Consider the following 21,823-nt stretch of genomic DNA (forward strand, 5'->3'; position numbering starts at 1 on the left):
TTATTTAAAAAAAAATCATTTTTACAGTTGGATCATACAGTATTCTTCTGTATGCCTTAAATTAAAAGCCAGCTTTTAAAAATGCTGTCCAGTACAAAAGTGCTAATGTAAAACTGTAATGTTTATGTATATAAACCAGCACTACACATCACTAAATATCATTAAGTAGTCTCTTCACCAGTTTCAATGAGTGGAGAGGAGATGAAAGATCATAGTACTTGAGGGCTTCCTTCTTCCCCTTACAGCTCAGTCTTCAGGAGCTTCTGTGCTTTCTGCATGTTTGAATACACTAGAAATGAAATATTCATACATGTTACTTTTTTTGTTGCAAATTCCTCTGCCAGCAACTCCAGCTACTGGAGAGAAAATGTCCTTATTATTAAAGCTTTTGCTCAGATGCCTGCTGCTATTTAGATTCTGATGCACTGTGCTCTTCCAAACACTTGTGAATGTCATCTGTTTAATTTTGGCTGGTGAGAACATGCATCTGTTAATCCAAACACAGGCATTCACAGGGCAGAGGTGAGAGCTGTGCAGCAATGTGGTGGGTGTGGGGGCTGTAGCTAGCAGCATTTCCCTGCTCCCAGAGGGTTTCCTGACCTGGCCTGGCAGGGCTTATTCTCACCAGCTTGCTCTGAGTGCTGCTGAATTATGCAAGTTCCTCCTGATGTATGCTGTCCTTTGAAACAGATGGATGCTTAAGGCTCTAGGGCTCTGGCGTCATTCTCTTCACCTTGCTGAGTTTAGGGCTAGCATACTGTTTAATTTTAGTCCTAGTTCACTGTCTTTCAGCAACTACTGATTGGGGGTGTGTGTAGTACTGGTGTTACTCCTTGTATGAAAAGCATGACTGCTTTCAGAGTATTTCAGAATAGTTCCCAAACATGCTACTTACACAATGAAATGTCAGAGGGCTCATATGCATAGAGACGATTTGAGTATCTTCCAGTAATATCTGCTCTCACAGTCAGGGAAGGATCTGGAAAAAAAGGAGGAGAGAAGTTGCAGAGGCCAGGATTAACCCCAAGCAGAAGGGAATAAAACTTTCTGTCTTCTTGCTTCTTAAATGCTTCTGCAAGATGCTTCTGCTTCCTCTAATAACAAGGAGGTGGTTCTTGGACTCAGTCACTGACATTTCAAGTGTTGTCTTTGTAGGCTTATTAAGAAGGGGATGGGTTTAATTCTGATCAGTGTTGATCAGCCTTGCACCCTGTGCCACTCTGTAGTACCTGAATGACCTCCGAGGCTGCTTTCTGGCTACAAATGTTATTTTAAAAGAAATACTAAAGGAAGAGATAACATGGCAGTTGCTTCTGTTGAAAATGGTGTTTGTGCCATAGATTTATAAGGGTATATGTTAATGATGCTTGTGTGCAGTATGCTGGTTTGGAAGAGGGAATACCTGGGTATGTGTGACCACTAATACCTCTTGAAAATGCAAGTGCTTTGGAGGGGTTTGTGGAGCACAGATGAGTGCTGAGCTTTGAGCATCAGCCAGTGAACATCTAGGGTCACCGCTGTTCCTGCAGTCTCCACAATGGTGTTGCAAACTGAGACCAGAAAGGTTTACGTGTTTCTAGAGACAGAAGGATGAGCAAGGCTGAGTCAGTGCCTACCTGTTCCAGAGACACTGATAATCATGTTATTTCAATGACACAATGGGAAGAATTCCATCATTCGTGGAAGCTATGAGACAAGAATGCTGGACCTATGAAGCTAATGACCTGGCTGGGATTGCTTTGAAATTTAATCTAACAGAAGTAACTATAATTTTTTTGTTTCTCATGAAATAAATGCCTATTAAAAACCTGAGGATTTGAGATGCATGGCATATCAGGGGCTTCAGCCTGAGATCAGCTTTGGTGCTTGAGGAACTCACCTATGAACAAAATCCGAGGAACGTACTGGCCATCAGGAGCAAGATTCTTGTCTGTGGTTTCATACTTAAAGAAAACAGAGAAAGTTCCTGGTCAAGGAGGGCATGTGGTGGTGGTTTTTTGTGGGTTTTTTTTTGTTTTGTTTTGTTTTGTTTATTTTTTGTTTGTTTGTTTGTATTACAAAATACAGCTCAAATAATACACTTTGCAGTTTAAAAGATTTGCTGTCTGGGATGCAATCATTTAACAGCTGGATCTGCAAACTGATAAGAGCTCATGTTATTATTAAACTTGAAATTCCCTCATATTTTGAGTTTATGATAGCTACAGATGAAAAAAGACTTGTTACTAAATACATTGTCCTTCAGCACTGGCCATTTTCCTAGCCAGCCCTAGCTGTTTGACTGACTAATTATAGCTAGAGAAGCCATAATTAAAAATAGAACTTTATCACTTTTAATGAAGTGTATCTGGGAAACTTACCACAAGGTTCAGGAGAATGAATTTTTCAGCCAGTTTCTGTATATCTTTATGTTCGGCAAAGGCCTTCTTGAGGGCTATAGTGGAAACAAATGGGAATGAAAATAGGAAATATGCCCCTGAAACATACTGTCCTTGAAAAGGAAATTTGAGCCAACTGATAGAACAAAAATGAGAATCCTCAGTTTACAGTTAGAGCAAATGATGATTTCATTCCATGGGAAGATGATCAGCTCATTCATATTCTGCAGTAAAGAGTGAGTCTTAACAGTACAAAATGTCCTTCCTTCCTTCCTTCCTTCAGATAGTGTAACTCACTCAAATTTGTCTGCTCAAGCTTGAATTTGAGCATTTGCTCCTTCAAACCTCCTACTCCACTATTGCAGTTTCTGGCTTTGGTTCTTAAGGCACTGGCAATACAGTGTGTAGGACTTCAGGCTGAAAGATTTAGAAGGAATTTGATGCTTGTATAAAGATCCTTCTGGAGTTACTGGAGCTATGGATGAGCACAGAAATCTTGCTGTGTGGATTGGCTTACAGGAGAAAGGGCCTTCAGGTAAGTTCAGAAACACTGGGAAAAGAACAATCCCAGTTACCAGAAATCCCACAAGAGCTCAGTTTCAGCCTAGTTTGATTGAGTCCCTGGATTCAGCCTCAATCATCAAACATACTGAGAGCTGAATACAATCATAGAATTATTTTGGTTGGAAGAGACCTTTAAGACCACCTACTCTAACTATTACATGTCTTTTTTTTTTTTTTAATAAATTACTGACTTTTTACTACTCCTGGTCTTGCCATAGGTTTTGGCTGATTGTGACATGAACCCCTTCCATGAGGCAACCCCTGCTGAGCTGTGCTTCTTTCTGCATGCATCCTGTATCAGGTAATGCTGACTTACCTTTTAAATTTTATTTCTGCACATTGGAAAATACATACATGGGACAGTGGCTGGAAGAAGATTCCCCATGCTTGTGCAAGGCAGCATTTTTTACCATGAGGGTGGTGGAACACTGGAATGGGTTGCCCAGGGAGATGGGTCAAGCCCCATCCCTGGAGATATTCAAGGTGAGGCATGACAGGGCTCTGGGCAACCTGATCTAATTGAGGATATCCAGCTTACTGCAGAGAGGGTTGGACAAGATGAGTTTTAGGGGTCCTGTCCAACCCAAACCATTCTATGATTTCACTAAGGCTTGCCCAGCAGCAAGCAGAAAGCTGGCTGATTGTCTTTTTAAGCAGCATTTAGAAATGGAAAACCAGATGATTAATTTTTTTTCAGTGCAAAGGGTTTACCTTGGCTGTGTGGGCAGTCTTCCAGGTGATGGATGATCATCAGGGGTTTATTGCTGGAAAAGAAGAGTCCAAGTTAGAGGCTGGAGAGGCTTAGGGGGCCTCGGGGGTGTGGAGCATGGTGCTGTACCTGTGCTTAGCACGGAAAAGGGCTTCCTCGTAGGTCTGTGTCCAGATCAGCTGGTCTCCCCAGCCTGTGGGGAAGGAGAGATGGCACATTATGAGTGGGGATAGTGACCAGGAGTAGGGCTTTGAGTAGGCATGCTGCCAGAGGGTTTTAAATTGGCAGTAAAGGGGAAGGGGGTGCTAGAAAATGCTAGAAAATGTATTTGCAAAACGAGTTGCTAGCAAATTAACTTATTAGACCAGCACAGGAATCAAAATTTCAGCAAATTGCACTTAAAACAATTTTTTTGTTGTTTTATTTTGTTTGGGGGTTTTGTTTGTTTGTCTGTTTCTTTGCTTTTACCTCTGGAGAGCGTCTGAGGCAGTTTTGGCTTAGCTGCAGTTTCCTTTGTCTCCTTCTTGCCTGCATCCTTTGCCAGAGCACAGGAGATCACAATGAGCAGCAGGAACACGGACATGTAACTCTTCTCCATGGCTGCTCCTGCAACAGATGAGGAAAGCTTCAAGTTGTGGTGCCTCACACTGGGCTTGCCTTGAGGCACACAGCAGATAAGGACAAAGAGAGCTGCACGTCAAGTATGCAGCAGGGTGAGTCAGGGCTGAAAGGTGCTGCTCCAGGCAAGGCCAGGGCTTGGGGGAATGTTCAGGAAGGGTGGTGTTTGCTAAGCAAAGTACTGTGATGGACCTGACTGCATTCTACTGCTCTGTTCACACTGTTGGGCTGTGGTCCTTTTAAGATGCACACTTATGTGTTAGTTTCTCTCTCTTCTTTTCACGTTTATTGAATTTGTTCAGAAAAACAAATGAGTTTTGGCAATTTTGAAAGTACTTGCAAGTCCTACTGAGTTTATACTTCTACCTCAATCTCCCACTGTTAACAGTAACCCAGCACCAGGTACTGAAACATTAACTTCCTTCATTGTGCAGCAGGAACCACTCAAATGAGAAGTGAAAATTTTAAGCTAGGCTTTCTAGTGAGCCACTGGCTTAGGCACAGCTTAATGCTGTTCTTGAAACTTCCAGTCCTGTCTTCCCCTTTCTCATCTAATCCTTAAAACAAGTAAAATCTATAATAAATGAGTGGGGAGGAGTTGCTGGGTAGAAGAGTAAGAACTGAAAAGCAGTTTGCTGGGCTAGCAGAACAAGTCAGAGTCATAGAAGGTTTGGGTTGGAAGGGACCTTAAAGACCATCTAGTTCCAACCCCACTGCCATGGGCAGGGACACCTTCCACTAGACCAGGTTGCTTAAGGCCCTGTTCAACCTGGCCTTGAACACTTCCAGGGAGGGGGCATGTGCAACATCCTTGGGCAACCCGTTCCAGTGTCTCACCACCTTCAGTGTAAAGAATTTCTTCCTAATATCCAGTCTAAATCTCCCCTCTTCCAGCTTAAAGCCATTGCCTCTCATCCTATTATTATAAACCCTTGTAAAAAGTCCCTCCCCAAAGCAGAAGACTTTTCATGAGCTGAGCTCTGGAGCATGTAGAGGAAGATGAGACATGTCTGATGGGAAGGTTCTCAACTGGGATGCTTCTTTGAGAGGGTAAAAGATTTTAACAACGTGACCGTATGTGTCCTCATTAGATTCCCTCCTCAAAACTAAGGCACCAATGTAATAGGTACAGCAGGAAAACTTAACATGTTCCAAAAGCAACACAGAAAATTCAAAAGGTTCATGCAAAAATGTTTACAGGCTGAAAGCTTTAAAATTCAAACAATGAAGCTGCAGGGAAACAAACATTTTTCTGGGTAGGAACTGCAGGAGGAGACCTTACCTTAGTAGTAACAGTGCTCTTAGATACTATAGACCTAGATTTCTACCAACAGACCTCAAACATCCAAAAAGTCCCTGTTTCAAAGGCATAATGTATGATTTTTGCAGCAACTGCTTTTCTGCTCTAAGAAAACTCTCCCTGGCAAGGAAGAAAATTGCATAAAGTTAAATTAAACCCAGTGGATTTTCGGGGTTGCCTCAAGAATCGTTTTGCTAGAGCTGTTTAGCCGAAGTAATGTTTCTTTGGAAAACAAAACAAAACAAAAACCAACAGCAAAAAAACAAAGACAGAAAACAAAGACCAGGCAAATTTTATGCTGTTGCTGATGTAGAATGCAGAAAGCAAAGACAGAGGTACATTAAACCTGCTCTTTCAAAACTTTTCCTCCAGAAGGCTATGTGCACTTTTTGACAAGATTCCCACCCTCCCCAAAAATCCCTCCTCTCCTGGCTATTTTAACCTGCAAAGCCAACATTTCTCTGCACATTTTTTTTTTCTCCTAGCAAGGTGTGCCGAGTTGTGGCTACATGGTTGCAGCTTTTTCTTGGATGGGCTGCACCAGCCACAGCTAACCTGGGCTCGCAGCTCCCCCAGGTGCTTTCCCAAGCAGTAAATGAGCCCTGCCGCGCTGTTGCCTTACCTTGTTTAATGTCCCAAACACCTGCTGGGGTGCGAAGTGTGAATGCTGCCCTTCCTACTGCCTATTTATGCACCTTCACACACCAGCTCCACCCACAAGCTTTGAATTTGAATACTACTTCCAGAGAACTGAACTTTCCAGTTTTCTCCCCACCAAAACATTCAGGATTAAGTTTGTAATTAAAGAAAATTACAGTTTCCTTTCAGATGCTGAATCTGAAGTTCAGAGATGTTCCTATAGGCTTTGGGGACATTTATAAAAAGGTGATTTTTTTAAAATGTTGGCAAAGATCCAAGTCCAGGTAAGCTTAAGTCAAGATTCCTGATTTGTCCAAAGAGTGATTTGTCTTTTTTTCATTGGTTGAAGGAGCAATATGGGTTGGTGTTCTTTAATCCTCTGAAAAAAGTTAAATGGATGAGTCAGAACTTTAGATGTTAGATGATCGCATTACACAGGTTCGTGTACACATACAGATGTAACACCACATAGGAAAACTGCAACAAAACCTAAAAGAAACTTAGTAAAGAGCTCCACAAAAATGTATATGGCATCTATAACAATAAATGGTGTTTGTAAGTGGAGCTCTAAATACACTTTAAATTCAAGTTCCATGTCTCATTATATGTCTAGACAATTATTTTTAACCACAATGTGAAAATCAAACATTTTATATTTCAGGTACATGTATCACAGAATTGTCAGGATTTGAAGGGACCTCAAAGATCATCCAGTTCCAACCTCCCTGCCATGGGCAGGGACACCTCACACTAGGTCAGGTTTCTCAGAGCCTCATCCAGCCTGGCCTTAAAATCCTCCAGGGATGGGACCTCTACCACCTCCCTGGGCAACCTGTTCCAGTGTTTCACCACTCTCGTGGTGAAGAACTTTTTCCTGACATCCAATCTGGATCTACCCACTTCTAGTGTTGGTCCGTTCCCCCTAGTCCTATCACTACCTGACATCCTCACCAGCTTTCTTGTAGGCCCCCTTTAGGTACCGGAAGGCCACAATAAGGTCTCCTCAGAGCCTTCTCCAGACTCAACAATCCCAGTTCTCTCAGTCTGCCTCCACAGGAGAGGTGCTCCAGCCCTCTGATTATCCCCGAGGCCCTTCTCTAGAGAAGTTCCAGCACATCCAGATCTTTCCTGTCATAGGGGCTCCAGAACTGGATGCAGTACTGCAGGTGGGGTCTTGGCAGAGTGGAGCAGAGGGGGAGAATCATCTCCCTCGACCTGCTGACTACACTTCTCTTGATGTATAATACAGTACAATGCATAGGAAAGCAAAACTTTTTCAGGAGACTGGAAGACCATCCCTAGTGTTGCACTAACTGCAGGTGATCCTTCCTCAGTGATCCTTCTGTCCTCAGCAATATATGCTGAAACTACAGTGTGTTCTCCTTGACGCATGCCTCATATATTTCAGTGAGATTATAATCATGTGTTCATGGGCAGTGAACTCTTAACTGTTCAGCTGGGTAGATGAAATCCATCAGATATGGATTTTCCTGTTCGGTTTAGTCATGACAATGTTGGGTTGATGGTTGGATTTGCTTAGAGGTTTTTCACAATCTTCATAATCCTATGAAATTCACAGTGCTCTCTGATGGCTACTAACAGCACCCTTTTTTCCCCCCCCCCGAATATACTTAGGAGAAGGTAATGGTTTGGATCACACTTTGTTTTTTTAAATTTTGTTTTGATTTTAGTCTTTTCTAAATAATGAGGTGCTCAGCCTTTCCCATATCTCCTTTCTTAGGGTATGAGACTGTACCCAGCCACTGAGTTAGCTTCTGACTATTTGTCAGGGGCTTCTGACTATTTATCCTCCCTCTCAGTGACTAAATCCTGCAGAAATTGCCCCAGGAGAACTTGGAACAAATTCAGACTATCCCAGAAGATTTTTCCTTTTTTTTTTTTTTTTTTTTAGCTATAGAGATCTGGCAGGTCCTATTACTGTTAATATTTAACATCTTTATAAAACTTGTCACCAGACTTTTCTTTTGTTTTTTGTTACTCTGGTCTGAAGGTACCTGTGGTCATTATGTTACACAGAAATCAGCACACTTTTGGTGACTGATATTAAAGTAATTTTAAAGGCATTTCTGAAGTGCTTCATTTTTGCTTGAGTTTCGTAATACATAGGTTTTACAATTCCTAGAAGCAAGGTAAATTCAACCATTTATCCTAATTTCGTATCAAATGTGTGCTTCCAAAATTTAGGAGCTGAGACACCTCTGAGACCTATGGCAAAGGCAGGTCCCATTCTATTTCCCTCTCCCACTGAAATAATTCGAATGCTTATCTTGAAGATTATAGGTAGATGCTCTCTGGACTGGGATATGGCATGATGATCCATGTTCCCTGTCACCCATGTCACGACCCTTTCTTTTTTGTCTAATAGCCTTTTAAGCTGGAGCAAGTACCAGACCTCAGGTACCCAACTTCCTAGCTTAGTTCCTGGTTTGTTGACAAGAAAGTGATTTTTCTTGCATTGGATGAGGAAACTTTTGCTAATACATGCACAACTAAATGAGAGACAAGGAAGGACTTGGGATCTTGTAAGTGGTCCAGGTAAGCAGTGAAGAAGTGAAGAATTCTTTGATGAGAACAATTGGGAAGCTGGGTATTCTCCACAGTCTTTTTTGGTTGGTTGTTTTTTTTGTTTTGGTTTGGTTTTAATTTTTAAAATTCTTTTATCAGTGGCCAGTAAATCTATCTGTTCAGGGAAGTTCTAACTTCACACAACTGCTTTTTCTGCCCCAAGGTAATAAATATTGCTTTTACTTTCAGACCAATATCCTAATCAGCATCACCTCTGCAATGAGGCTTATTTGCTTTGCCAAGTTATTCTCTGTTACTAAGAGTGTTGGTCTTTTCCTCCAAGCTGTGCAGGCTCTAGTGGTATTGGCACCTTCTGGTCAACTTCTTGGTTTGTGTATGTGTCACAGAATGTGCAGTTCCAGTCAGTCACACAGAGACCTGGCCTTTCTGCAGCAGGTCTCACAGTTGTGATGCATTAGATATTCTGCCGTGTCCCCACCATGTCCACATGACAGTACCACTTTTTCTCCCTCTGCTCCAGTCTGAACAGGATGAGAGTCTTTGCTTGGAGTATTCTAGCTGCCTCGTCAAGGTTAAATCTGGGACTTTGCAGTCTCATTTTCTGATCTGGATTTCCCAGATCGTAAATGCAATCTGTTTTAGTCAGCTGAGCCTCCGTCACAAAACTATAAAACTGGCTCTCCAGATCTGTGCTAAACTCCTCTGTTTACACCTTCTTCTGGTCTTCTTCCATCTTTTATTTTCTTTTTTTTTTTCTTTTGGGGTTGGGTGGGAGTGGGGGTGGGGAAGAAAGTGATGGGACATAGTGTGTGTGTGTATTCCAAACGCCCTGAGTGCTGTTCTCTAAATTTCTCTCTAATGCCATGACAGACCTTCTCTACTAAAACTCAAGAAATTGGCTGGGCTTGTGTAGTTTGTTGAAGAGGAGGATGACAGACTCTTTCTAACCAAGTGATGGAATACTTTGGGTTCTTCATCTTTGTAGCACCTGTTCAGGTGCTAATGTAAAGTTCTGCAGCTGCAGCTGCACCAATACATGCCAGGGTTCAACCAAATGGAAAATGACCGAGAACTCCTGGCGGACAGCAAACTGGACATGAGCCAGGGGCATGCTCTGACAAAGGTGACCAATAGCATTGCCAGCATGGAAAAGCAGGTGAGGTCACATCTGGAGTGCTAGGTTGATTTCTGAACTCCCCAGTATGGGAAAGATATGGGCATAATGGAACAAGTCCAGCAAAATGCTTTAAAGATGGTGAAGGGATGGAGCAGCTGCCATTCAAGGAGAGACTGAGAGAGCCTGGAGAAGAGATGGCTCAGGGAATCTCATCAATGTGTATAGTTGCTGAGAGGGAAGTAAATATGGAGCCAGGCTCTTCTCTATGTCATCAAGTGACAAAATCAGAGGCAATGGACTCAAAGTGAAATTCAGGAAATTCCATGCAAATGTAAGATAGAACTTTTTTTGTGATGTGAGGATGATGGAAGAGTGAAATAGGCTGCCCAGAAAAGTTGTGCAATCTGCATCCTTGGACATATTCAAAACCCAGCTGGATACATCCCAGAGCAACCTGCTGTAGGTGACCCTTTGAACAGTAGTATTGAACAAGACAATCTTCAGAGATGCTTTCCAAATCCAACAATTCTGTTATTTTGTGATTCTACACATGTAACGTTTACAAAAGAAAGGTTAAATAGTACAGAGGTGAACTGGTAATTGAATCCAGCCATATCCTACTCAGCTACAGCTGACCTGTTGCCACATAGAGGTTAAATTAATGGAAAGATGCCATACCATCCTCACAGATCAGGGTATTGTTGCCAGAACAGTAATGAATGGTTCTTAACTGTTACCCAGGAAGTGCTCACCACCTTGTGGGTCAGAGAATGCACAGATATAGTTGTAACATCCCTATCTGAACAGTTAGTTGGACATTTAAGCCAAACATAGTGACTTAAGGCAACGTGTCCTTAAAGTCTTGTTTAAATGTTATGGCCTGGAAATGGTGAGCACACTCCCACAGGTGGTGACACTAAACAAGCAGTGTCAGTCACAGGGAGCTGATAGGAGGACGGGTGTTCCTCCTCTCCTGCTGGCCCAATTCCAGTCAGTGGCATGATGATAACCTGGTTTTGTCCTGGTCTTCAAATGAACAGGGCTCCTTAAAAACTACATTTTTTTTTTTTTAGTTGGCATAAGCAACACTATCCCATATTTGATGAAGTACTTTTGGTGCTCCAAGGGTTTTGAGATATGTTTCAGTTATGGTTAAGTCAGAAGACTCAGAAGCCGGAAGAGCAGTCAGCTCTCATTTCCCCTCCCTCCCCATAAGATCATTCTGGCAGCTTAGAATGGCTGTAATAGAAGTGGGCTTAAGCAATGTGGACTTTTTGCATCCAGCTGTTCCTGTATCCAGCTGTATCACTTGGAGATTCCCTGGGAGGCAGGGAATTCCCACATAGTTGAGTCACAGGTGGTCTAATCTCTACATGCCAATAAAATTGGGTGGGAGAGATGGAGATGTGTGAGCATGAACTGAAAGCAGAACCCTTATATCTTCATAAGGTGCCATATATAGGTAAAACTGTGCATGCTACAGTTGCAATGTCAATGGTCTGCTAGGAGCCACTCATGCTTTTTAACACATCTGAAAAGAAAATGTGAAATAAGGTATCATTTCTTATTTTCTATGCAAAGACCTGCTGCTCGCCTACTTTGCTTAGCCAGGTTTTCAGAGCTGAATGCACTGAGTCATTACAACTCCCAGCATGCTGTGATGTGATTTCCTGTGCTCTTATTTGATATTGTGCAGCTGCTGGAGCTGGAAAGCAATCAGGCAGCTGGTGGAGAGCTTCTTGTGGCCAGCAGCCTCCTGCACTCTGCAGGTGTTGCTGGGCAGAAATAACCTGGGACCAATTGGTAGCATCCACCTGCTTTCTAGCATGGGAGGTGGGAGGGTGGGATATAAATCAGCAGCACAGTAGGAATGGGGGAGTTGTCTTTACTTGGTTAGTGGGAAACTCTGCTGCCTGCTGCTTTGCTGTATTGGCTAGCAGTGCTGAGGTCCAAGATGTTAATTCAATACACACTGCTGCTCCCCCCACTGGCTATAAGGTTTGAATGTCAAATATCTTGTGGACAAGCAGGAAAAGCCAAAGAAACAGAAGGTAACAAATAGCAGTCAGGTAAATTATGTCAATTACCTGGAGAAAAGCAAATAATCTATGCTATGCTCTTCAGTAATGCACAAATATGTGGGTGCCACGTGCCAAGAGACCATAGGTATGGAAGCTTCTAAGTACTGCTATTTTCATTAAAAGTTTATGTGATAAGGGTTGCTTTCACTTGTCTTACATGATGATCAAATAGTAACCTGTAAACAGCTGTTAGGCTCTGTTGTCTCCATATAATTCCCATTTTAAAATCCTGAAAGGAATAAAAAGATATGTCCTCTAAAAGTCAAAAACTATCTGTAGCTTTAGGTGAGTTTGGTGTGGACACATGGAGGTTGCAAATGTCCTGCTTGTGTACATGTGAAGCTGTGCTCTGTAGTTAGGAGTCATGATCTCTGGCATGGTCTCCTGTAAAATCTCTCTTTCCTCTTTTAGAGGAAAATGAGTCTATCAGATGGTGTTTCCAACTAAGGATGCCTTCATCATTCTTTTCTCAAGGGTGTTCATTATATTCAGGTTTCTTCCTTTGACTGACCAATGAGATTGCCACACATGTATTTCCTTACAAACTTCCTGGTATCTGTGCATCTAGTTTGCTTGACTTTGTCTCTTATGTAGGTGCTATGCAGAATCAGTCCTGCTTCATGCTCATTCTTATCCTGGTTCAGCCTCCAAAATAAATAACATTCTTACAACTGGTTATTTAAAGCAGAGTCATCATAAAAACCTAAGAACTGAAGTAAGCAGTAGCAAGGTGCATCTTGAATTATGAGACCATCCTTTTGGTGACTGGCACTGGTCTGTCAATGAAACTTAAGCATGAGTGCACCATAGTGATACAAATTTTCTAACTGTCTCTCTGAGACAGTCAGATTGGTTTTGAAATAAAACCACCCTACTTCTTCTTCAGGAAATGTAGGGATATAAATCTCCTGATGCAAATAGTTCTGCCTTTCAAATGCAGGCTGAAATAAATTCTGGGAGCTGCCAAATTGTTTGAATCTGTGTGTGTGTGAGCTTGGACTGCTAGAGCCTGTGGTGTGAAAATGTGTGGTACTACCCACATTGTGAGGTGCTCCAGTGAAGGCAAAAGGACTAGTTGCTGTGTGTGCATTTGGCTAGCAGAGCTCAGGTCTGAATCGATTACAGGCATTTTAGTGTCCCTTCTAACTCAGGGAAACAGGGGAAAGAGTTTAACAAGTCTTTTCCAGGTAAATGGCGTGTCTTAGAAAACTAAAGATACTTAAGGATGTTCATGTTACAAGATGTTAATTTAGAGGAAGAAGTGTTAAATTCACAAAAGTGTGGGGGAAATGAAATTAGCACTTTGTGTTTTCAGGTAATTTAAATTGAAGAGAAAAATTATTCCAGGTGTATTTTCTTTGCTGCATGATCATGAGGTTTTCTTCCTGTCACTAATGTTGCTCATATAATGCTGCTGAAAGGCTCCTTTTGCTCTGCAGCATCCAATTCTATTAGCAAGGTGAATATATTTAGCAGGGTGAATCTATTAGCAAGGACCCCTCTGGGAACGTCACTTTTGCCTTCATGAGAGCACACCATGTTAACATGGCTTTTTCCTGTTGCCTGTTTGGTGAGCAAACAAACCTTCTGTAGGTTCATTCAGGGATCTGGTTCATACTAAGCAGAGAGGCTTAAGCTTTCAACTTCTCTATGCAACTCTCTTAAATCTATCTTAATGCAAATTCTAAAAATTGGTAGGTTAAAGATAAGCTCTGTTCTTGGTCATTTGTAATAAGAATTCTGCTTGATGAGCGAGTCCTGCTCAGGACTACCTGCAGAGAGCTGGTGAACAGGAATTTCTCATAGCAACAGCCCTGGGTGTTGGCTCTCTCCTCTGTGGTTCCATAGCAATTTGGGAGTGGTTTTGTTTAATTAATAATTGAAATACTCTACTTGCTGCCTTTAGTTTTATTAGGGGAGGAGGGAAAAGGAAGGAGGGAGAGAAAGGGTGAATTGGTGGCTTATCACCACAATGAAGTTTAAATGTCGTGATGGATAAAAGGCAGAAACTTTTTTCAGTCCATGAACTAGGATATCTTTTTATTTTCTTTTTATGTGTTTTGTGCAGGGTGGTATTACGTTCTGAACACACTGGAAAGGACAGGAATGCAGTTCTCAGTCAGCAAATCTGAGATGGCTAAAAGTTTATCATACCGGTTAAACAATAGCTTGCAGCTAGGTTGTACAAAGAATGTTACTGCAATTTTACCAACAGGAAGTGAACTGAATATAAAAGAAAATGTAAATAAAAGCTCCACCCTACAATTTTGGGGTGGATATTATATAATTCTCCTTTTCTAAAATTGCTTTATTCTCCAATTTGTGCTAAGACAGTGTTAAAGATACTAATGCAAGACCCAGCAATATTTATTTCCCATTAGCTTCATGTGGCAGCATTGATATTTTGGAAATACTGCAATAATAGCAGTAGTTCTTTGTTTTAATGAAGATACCCCTCACCCTGTGGCATATTCATAGCTTCTGCACCACATGCAACTTCAAGATGGCAGTGGAGTCAGATTAAGGGCACTTTCATTCATTTATTTTTCATTTCATTCAAGCTTCAGCAGAGAGGTCAAACCAATGACTTAGGTTACCTTTTTGACAGGGCAGACTGGAGGTCGAGCGAGTTGTTTGCTGTCAACCAAACAACTTTAAAAGAAAACCAACCTACTTGTAAAAAAATTCCCAGTGAAGCCTTACACTACTTATTTCAAACTGTAGAGCTCCAGTCTGAAGCTTTACAGTGGTATCACTGAAGTGTTTTGGGATCCACTAAAGTCTTTGTGCCTAATCTTTGAGTGTGTGATCAAAAACCACAATTTTTACTGTATCAAATTGTCATTTTGGAGAAAAAAACCCCACAGTAGTCTGAGAATGAGAAGTTAGATTTTTTTAATTGTTCTTTTTTTAAAAACTCTCTCATGCAAAAGAAATAGAATTTCTTTAAAAAAGTAATTGTCTTGGCTTCACTTCTCAGAATGAAATTGTGTTGAAAAGAATTGCCTGTATTACCCCTGACTCATGGAGATCTAGTAAGAACTGGCAGTGTGAAGAATTCTTGAAGTGAAAGCATGAATCAGTTGCAAAGTCACTGTTTTAGAAAGGTTTTAACAGTTTGGTTAGATGAAATAGGTTAAATTGTAAGAAGATGGTTAGGAAGGCCAATGGCATCCTGGCCTGCATTAAGAATAGTGTGGCCAGCAGGAGCAGGGAAGTCATTGTGCCCCTGTACTCAGCACTGGTTAGACCACACCTTGAGTACTGTGTCCAGTTCTGGGCTCCTCAGTTTAAGAAGGACATTGAGACTCTTGAATGTGTCCAGAGAAGGGCAGTGAGGCTGGTGAGAGGCCTCGAACACAAGCCTTATGAGGAGAGGCTGAAGGAGCTGGGGTTGTTTAGCCTGGAGAGGAGGAGGCTCAGGGGTGACCTCATTGCTGTCTACAACTACCTGAAGGGAGGTTGTGCACAGATGGGGGTTGGTCTCTTCTCCCAGGCAACCAGCACCAGAACAAGAGGACACAGTCTCAAGCTGCGCCGGGGGAGGTTTAGGCTGGAGGTGAGGAGAAAGTTCTTCACAGAGAGAGTGGTTGGCCATTGGAATGTGCTGCCCAGGGGGGTGGTGGAGTCACCATCCCTGGAGGTGTTCAAGAGGGGATTGGACGTGGCACTTGGTGACATGGTTTAGTAGTCATGAGGTCTTGGGTTGGACTTGATGATCCTTGAGGTCTTTTCCAACCTTATTGATTCTGCGAAAAGTGTGGCATGACAGACAAAATACGTATTTCTTCACAGGAGTCTTCCACTCGAAGCAGAAAAATCAGGTAGTGGGATGTTGCCTTGTGGGGTAAAATGAAGATTTTTAGTGCTTCTTCAAGTGCAGTGAGCCTTTTAAAAATACTACAGGTAAAGATTAAATTTTTTTTTTTTAAAGTTCTGTTAATTCAACCTGTAATTCCAGAACAAAATGTCATTGAAAATTGAGCAATTTTGGACTCAGCACCCCAGTTTTGCATCTGGTGCCTAGTATTGCTTTGGGACTCTCTGCTCAGTTCCCCTGGTGTTCTTGTTGGTTAGAAACACTTTGTTAAATGTGGGTTAGATGTTCAACACTGCACAATGACTGTGGTTTTTACCTTGCCTGAGGAGTTTGCTTTGGATATGAACCTGGGTCTTTCTAAATTTTTTGTTGAACATCTCAGTATAACATCTGCAACTTAGGTCTGTTTTTTTCTTTAAAGGACCTCTACCATTTATGGCTCCAAAAAGCAAAGCAAGAATTGTAAGCGTTTTAAATGGTTACTGTAGATCAATTCAATTATGAAACTCAGTGTTATAATATCAGGAAAAGAAGTAATATAAATGGAGATGGGACAGCACAGAGTGCTTGAGAGGTTGCTGGTGTCCCCTATGCCAGAGCTACTAAAGAAGAGTGATGCTGTAAATGCACAGGGCAGCAAACGAATTAGCAGGTCGCAGGATAGCTACGTGAATATTTGGAAAATCTGCTGTTGGCTGTGAAGTCTTGGCTTATGTGATATGATACCATGAGATATATTAATTCCTGAAGGAATAAAATTGGCCTATGCAGCACTGCAGTTATTTGGAAGATAGCAGTGGTCATACTGTCATTTTGACAGCTGGAGGGCAGGTTCATAATTATGGGTGGTTAGGTTACTGCTTAGCCAGGTGCCTGAATTCCTACATGGTCCTTTTCACTCAGTCACTGGCAAATATAACTTTGCTATATTACTGAAAAAACTTTCCCTCGCTAGAACTGCGTGAAGAGTTTCACTTCTGCCAGACATGGTTTTCAGGTTAACATAGCTGAGGTATGCCTGTGTGTTATGCATAAATGCTCATTTATGTCCTGATTCCTCTCCAGTTCCAAGGACTGGCTTTGAACTGAGGCACCAGCTTGAAGAGAGATCTCAGCCCACTCCCTGACTGTCGTGGGGGCATGATGATGCGTAGATCTGCGATGAAAACTCTTGCTTTTGAAATAATGTGGCAAGGAAACTTTTTTGTTACCTGCCTCAAATTTTTTAATTCATTCCTTCATTTTTCATCGTTCCTGATTATGGAGGTGTCAAGGTTTAATAACTTTTGAAACACTCATCCTGAGGCACAGAATGTGGAAATAAATCACACATGTGATGAGCCTGCATGTGATTGGGCATCCTGAACCGGATATGCTGGCAGAATTGTCCTGGAACCACTTTCCTCTTAATTCCTGCTTTTAGCTCACTTGCAAAGCTAATTTGATATAGTTTCTCCATGTAAACTGTAGCTTGGCTTGTATTTCTACTTGGTTTAATGACTAATCTCCTTCCAATCTACATATGTTTAATCAGGAGATAACCTAGGTCAGATAATGTCTGCTGCAAATGTCGTTCTACTTGCTGTATGTTTCGCTAAGTGATAGCAAAGCTGTTGAGAATTCCTGTCATGCAAATCCCTTTCAAAACACTTTTACTGAAGGAGATAGTACGTGTCAGACAGTGAATGGCTGCTTCCCTGTTCCTTAATGCCCTGGTGTTTTCAAGAACGGTTTCAGGGATGCAGTATACCCCTGCTATATTTATCCATGAAAGCTTCTGCTTCTCAAGCTGCTGCTAATTTAAGTTTCAAAGAACTTCCTTCGGTATTAAGCAATTATTTATAGGTTGGTTATGTTTAGATAATAGGTCCTAAATCTCAGACCTGTTCTAAATCTTGTTTACTTTAATTCCTATTATCTTTCCTGGTTTTAATAAGTCTGTATCTCCACATATCATTCAAATCTGCTCTACAAATTTCAAATTGCTGTGTTTGTCTGTCAAATCTGCTTCCCTCCCCCCCACCTTTTTTTAGACACCTATCTATGGATGACTGTACACAAACAGATTCCAGAAAGCACAAGGTGGATTTGCTGAAGCAGTAACACAGTAGGCCTCTTTTTCAGTTGTATTTGGGAACAGGAAGAAAGTTTCTTTCATGGCCATTTCAAACACTGAATATCCCTTAAGACTACTGCTTTGTATTGCAAAAGTAAAAAGCCTCATGGACTTTTCTGCTTGTTTCGTGAAGAATGATGTCAAGACTATTCATCTGAGAGCCTTTTCATCATGGTCAACAGCCAACATTTAGCACTAACAACACTGTCACCAGGGGCACTACCTTGAAGAAGAAATGTCAAAGCAGAGCCAGTGCCTGCTCCACTATGAGTGAAACTATTTCAAACCAGTAAGTCACACCTGGGAAGGAAGACTGTCAATTTGAAAGAATCTGCCCAATAACAAAAGACATGCTGTCTTCAGCAGATGCCAGGCCTCCTGTTAGTGAGTGGTCTGGTGTCCATGACATGGCTGGTGCTAAATGAGATCACTGCCTCTCTGGTGATGGAGAGGGCAGTGGATCAGTTCTGCCATTCCAGGCTGAGGAAAGCCTCAGTGATGACTGTAATTGTATTTGTGCTGCCAAGGGGCCCAAAATGAGAGTCATAGAATCACAGAATGGTCTGGGTTGAAAGGCAACTCCAAAGGTCATCTAATCCAACCCCCTCTGCAGGAAGCAGGGGCATCCTCACTTAGATCAGGTTTCCTAGAGCTCTGTCAAGCCCTGCTTTGACTATCTCCAGGGATGGGGTCTCAACTACTTCCCGGGGCAACCTGTTCCAGTGTTCCACTACCCTCATGCTAAAGAACTTGTTCCTACACTCAGCTGCTGCACTGGGGGAAATAGTGGGAGGGTATCCTGTTCAACAAATCCTCTAAATAAACCCACGTGGGTGAGTAGCTGTTATCCTGACCCTGGCTGTTTGTTTCTCTCCCGCCTGATTATTGCAGATTAACATGCTGCCTTTTTTACTCTGAAATATTCTGGGGTTGAGGGAGCATAGGAAACAGTAAATGCTGTTAAATAAAATGACAGGAATAGTTTTTGAAAGCTTGATCAGTCTTGTCATATTGTTTGCCTACTTTTTTTTTCTTTTTTTTTTTTTTTCTGCATTGTAAATGCTCCATAAGACCTTTGATCCCTAAGCTGGTCACATGAAGTTCACTGCTCGGAGTGAGGCCCTGGTGCACATTCAGTGAAGTTATTGTATCTCTGGAAAAGAATGAAGGGCCATGGGCTGCTTTGTGCAAACCAGCCTGGGAGGCTGTGTTCTGGAAATTAAGCTGCCTCTGCAGAGAGAGCAGCTTTGAGGTGTGGGCTGGCTGCTGCAACTGAACCTGCTCTGCCCTGAAATTTTTGCCTGGCCAGGCAGGTACTAGGAGACAAGGGACAGTGCACAGCAGCTCAGACTACTTTGCCAGCATATAGGATCCTTGATGGAACGCAAGAGTCATCATGCAGTGAAAAGGGAAGAAAGCTGCCCTGAGATTTCTGTGCTGAAAAGAGAGGATGTGATGGTCACTGACAGCTCTTCCTGGCCGTTTCCTCACTGGATGCAGCTCTGCACTGGAGGAGGAAGTGAGGGATCAGGATGGTGATGCACATGCTTAAAGGTGTGAACTTCCTGTAGCATAGGAAAGGATGCTGTTATCTCCCACAAAGCCTATAGGAACAAGTGCAACTGCTCTTGACACGAGTGACTGAGCAACTGCTTAGTGGAGTCTACAGTGAATAGCTGTATTGTGAAGGGTTTGGCTCACTTCTGTTCTCACTGGTGCTTCAGAAAGAAGGATCTCAAGGTAAATGTAGATGAATAGAGTCAGTGATATAATAAACCAGACAAGGACAAAGAAGAGTTGAGCAACAATCAAAACTCTAGGCAAGGACCAAAAGTTTGCTGTCATGGATACTTGCCTATTTCTGGGTTCTTTTATTTGCACAGCCAATTCTGTAATGCGGAAAAAGACCAAGTGCTGGTTTAGTGAAAAATCTCTCTATTGTACCTATCATTTTACCTAAAATTAAAGGTGTTAGTTGTAGTATTTTTTTCTCTGATTGTGAAAATTTCTATGGTTTATGAATAATATGTAGATTATCTATCTTGCTGGTAAAATAGTATGCTAGTCACTTTTGAAAGAAATCAGCTGGAGAAGTATTTCATCATTTACACTCCTTGCTGTAGAAGCTGCCACTCTTCCCTTCTTGGATTCATTTACCAGCTCAGCTAATTCACATGGCCTTGCTTTGGTCATGCCTATCATTCTTCTTCAGCCTGGGAACAACCAAGGCAGAGGCACAGCCTGCCTATATGAGGAAATTGCATGGTCCACTGATAAGAAAGAGTGGGATGTGTAACACTGTTAATGGGGAGGGCAGATTTCCCAGCTCCTTTCCTGACAAATCCATGCTGGAAAGTGACTGGTTAAAATAACTCAGACCAGCATTTTTGTTGAAAAGAATTTTTTTTTTCACTTCAAAAGTGTAGACTACATGGAGAAAATAGCATATAAAGACATGTTTTGCACTGTTGTCCTTTACAGCCTGTGATAATTTTTTTCACTGTCATTCCATCTTATGTTGAGTATGACAAGACACATGCTAATGTGTGTGTGTATATCTATATGTATGTATGTATGTATGTATCTATCTATCTATCTATCTGTCAGTGTGATGACCCTCCCTCCCCTTGGCAACCACTGACAGCTGAGTCATGCTTCTCTGCTAAAGAATGACAGCCTTGAGATTTTAATTCCTGTCTTGAGCCTGGCTGAAGTTCATGAAAATATAATTTAAGCTATATAAAGGAATTTGCTAGTGAATAATTTATTCTTTCTTCTTCTACTGTCTTCCAGATTCCTTCTACCCACAGTCATTGCTTTATGTTTTGTTTTTTCCTCTTAAATCAAGGGTTGCTAAATTGTCATGCCCAATTATCATAGCCTCTCTTATTATCTTATCCAAAGAATAACTTAAAATACAAAGATGAGGTTTAGGTCCATCTGGGATATGTGGTTGTGCCAAAAGGAAAAAGAAATCAAAAAACAGGTGTAGAAAGGGAATACACTTTTCAAGCTTGCTTAATGTGTAGTGTGGCTACACTTATGGAAGTTACTTATGTAAGTTACACTTCTATAAGAAACCACTTATTTACATCAGTTTGTGCCTAAAAATCCCACCCTGCAACCCCACCAAAAGTCAGTGCTTTAATTGAATGTCTACTTTTGCCTAGCATTATGACTTCAACTGTGCAAGCTGTCTTTTCTTTGTTAAACAAGCTAATCTCTGCTGTTCTATTGGGTGGTACAACGCTTAGCTCATGTAGGGGATGAGTTTGGAAGTGTTCTGTTAATTGTTGCATAGTAGTCACCTTGGTATCTATGTGGGTAATTACAGATATGTTTTATTCCTCTAAGAGATGCATAAAGTAGTGGTTAAAGCTACCATATAACAGAAGGGTACAACCTTTCTATATTAGGCTTTTTACAGGAAGAGATTATAACCACCACTATAATTTAACTGTAGAAACACATTTACAATGTGTTTGATGTTTCATGCAATATGTTTATATCCCTCATATAGGCAATAAAATTAGTAATTGACAATACCACCACCCATTCTAGGACAGACAATGTGTGACAAGTATGTGCTCAAATGGTATTGAAGCACTTGATGTGTAGGTAGATCACATAGAGTGATAGATCCTCATATGCTTGTGTATGTTCACCTTCAGGTACAAACAGGGAACTCGGTGCACCTGTTCTATTCCAGGCATTTTATGCCAGCAGTTATTCTGATTTTAAAGTAATACTACTAACATAAGAAAAATGGGAAAAAAAAAATCTAAGAAAACTTCAAGGCCTGGCTGGTAACTCTCTACACACTGAAGACCACAGCTCTGCTCTGAGGTGATCATTGCTCTCTAAACAGAAGTTACTTCCATATGTGGTAGACACAGTGCCATTCCTTTATTCCTTCTGTAGCCTTCCCTAAGCT

At 41.6% G+C, this 21,823-nt stretch overlaps 1 protein-coding gene across 1 annotated transcript; it reads right to left on the minus strand.

Annotated features, from left to right (window-relative positions):
* Positions 1–6,214, minus strand: AGR2 (anterior gradient 2, protein disulphide isomerase family member). Its single transcript, XM_054384919.1, has 8 exons — positions 6,192–6,214; positions 4,120–4,257; positions 3,781–3,844; positions 3,654–3,706; positions 2,361–2,434; positions 1,880–1,943; positions 896–979; positions 1–289 (listed from the first exon to the last, which is right to left on the minus strand). Exons 2-8 carry the CDS (start codon positions 4,247–4,249, stop codon positions 240–242), a joined length of 519 nt encoding a protein of 172 aa, XP_054240894.1. The 5' UTR covers positions 4,250–4,257; positions 6,192–6,214; the 3' UTR covers positions 1–239.
* Positions 6,215–21,823: the final 15,609 nt, after the last annotated feature.

Source organism: Indicator indicator, chromosome 11, assembly GCF_027791375.1.
Source record: "Indicator indicator isolate 239-I01 chromosome 11, UM_Iind_1.1, whole genome shotgun sequence".
NCBI classification, from domain to species: Eukaryota; Metazoa; Chordata; class Aves; order Piciformes; family Indicatoridae; genus Indicator; species Indicator indicator.

Bases quoted from the DNA above. Each gene is read 5' to 3' on its own strand.
- AGR2 (XM_054384919.1), bottom strand. From the start codon at position 4,249: ATGGAGAAGAGTTACATGTCCGTGTTCCTGCTGCTCATTGTGATCTCC. The intron at 3,845-4,119 runs GTAAAAGCAAAG...CCTTCCCCACAG, and splicing joins GCCTCAGACGCTCTCCAGAG to GCTGGGGAGACCAGCTGATC. The intron at 2,435-3,653 runs GTAAACCCTTTG...TTTCCACTATAG, and splicing joins AGACTGCCCACACAGCCAAG to CCCTCAAGAAGGCCTTTGCC.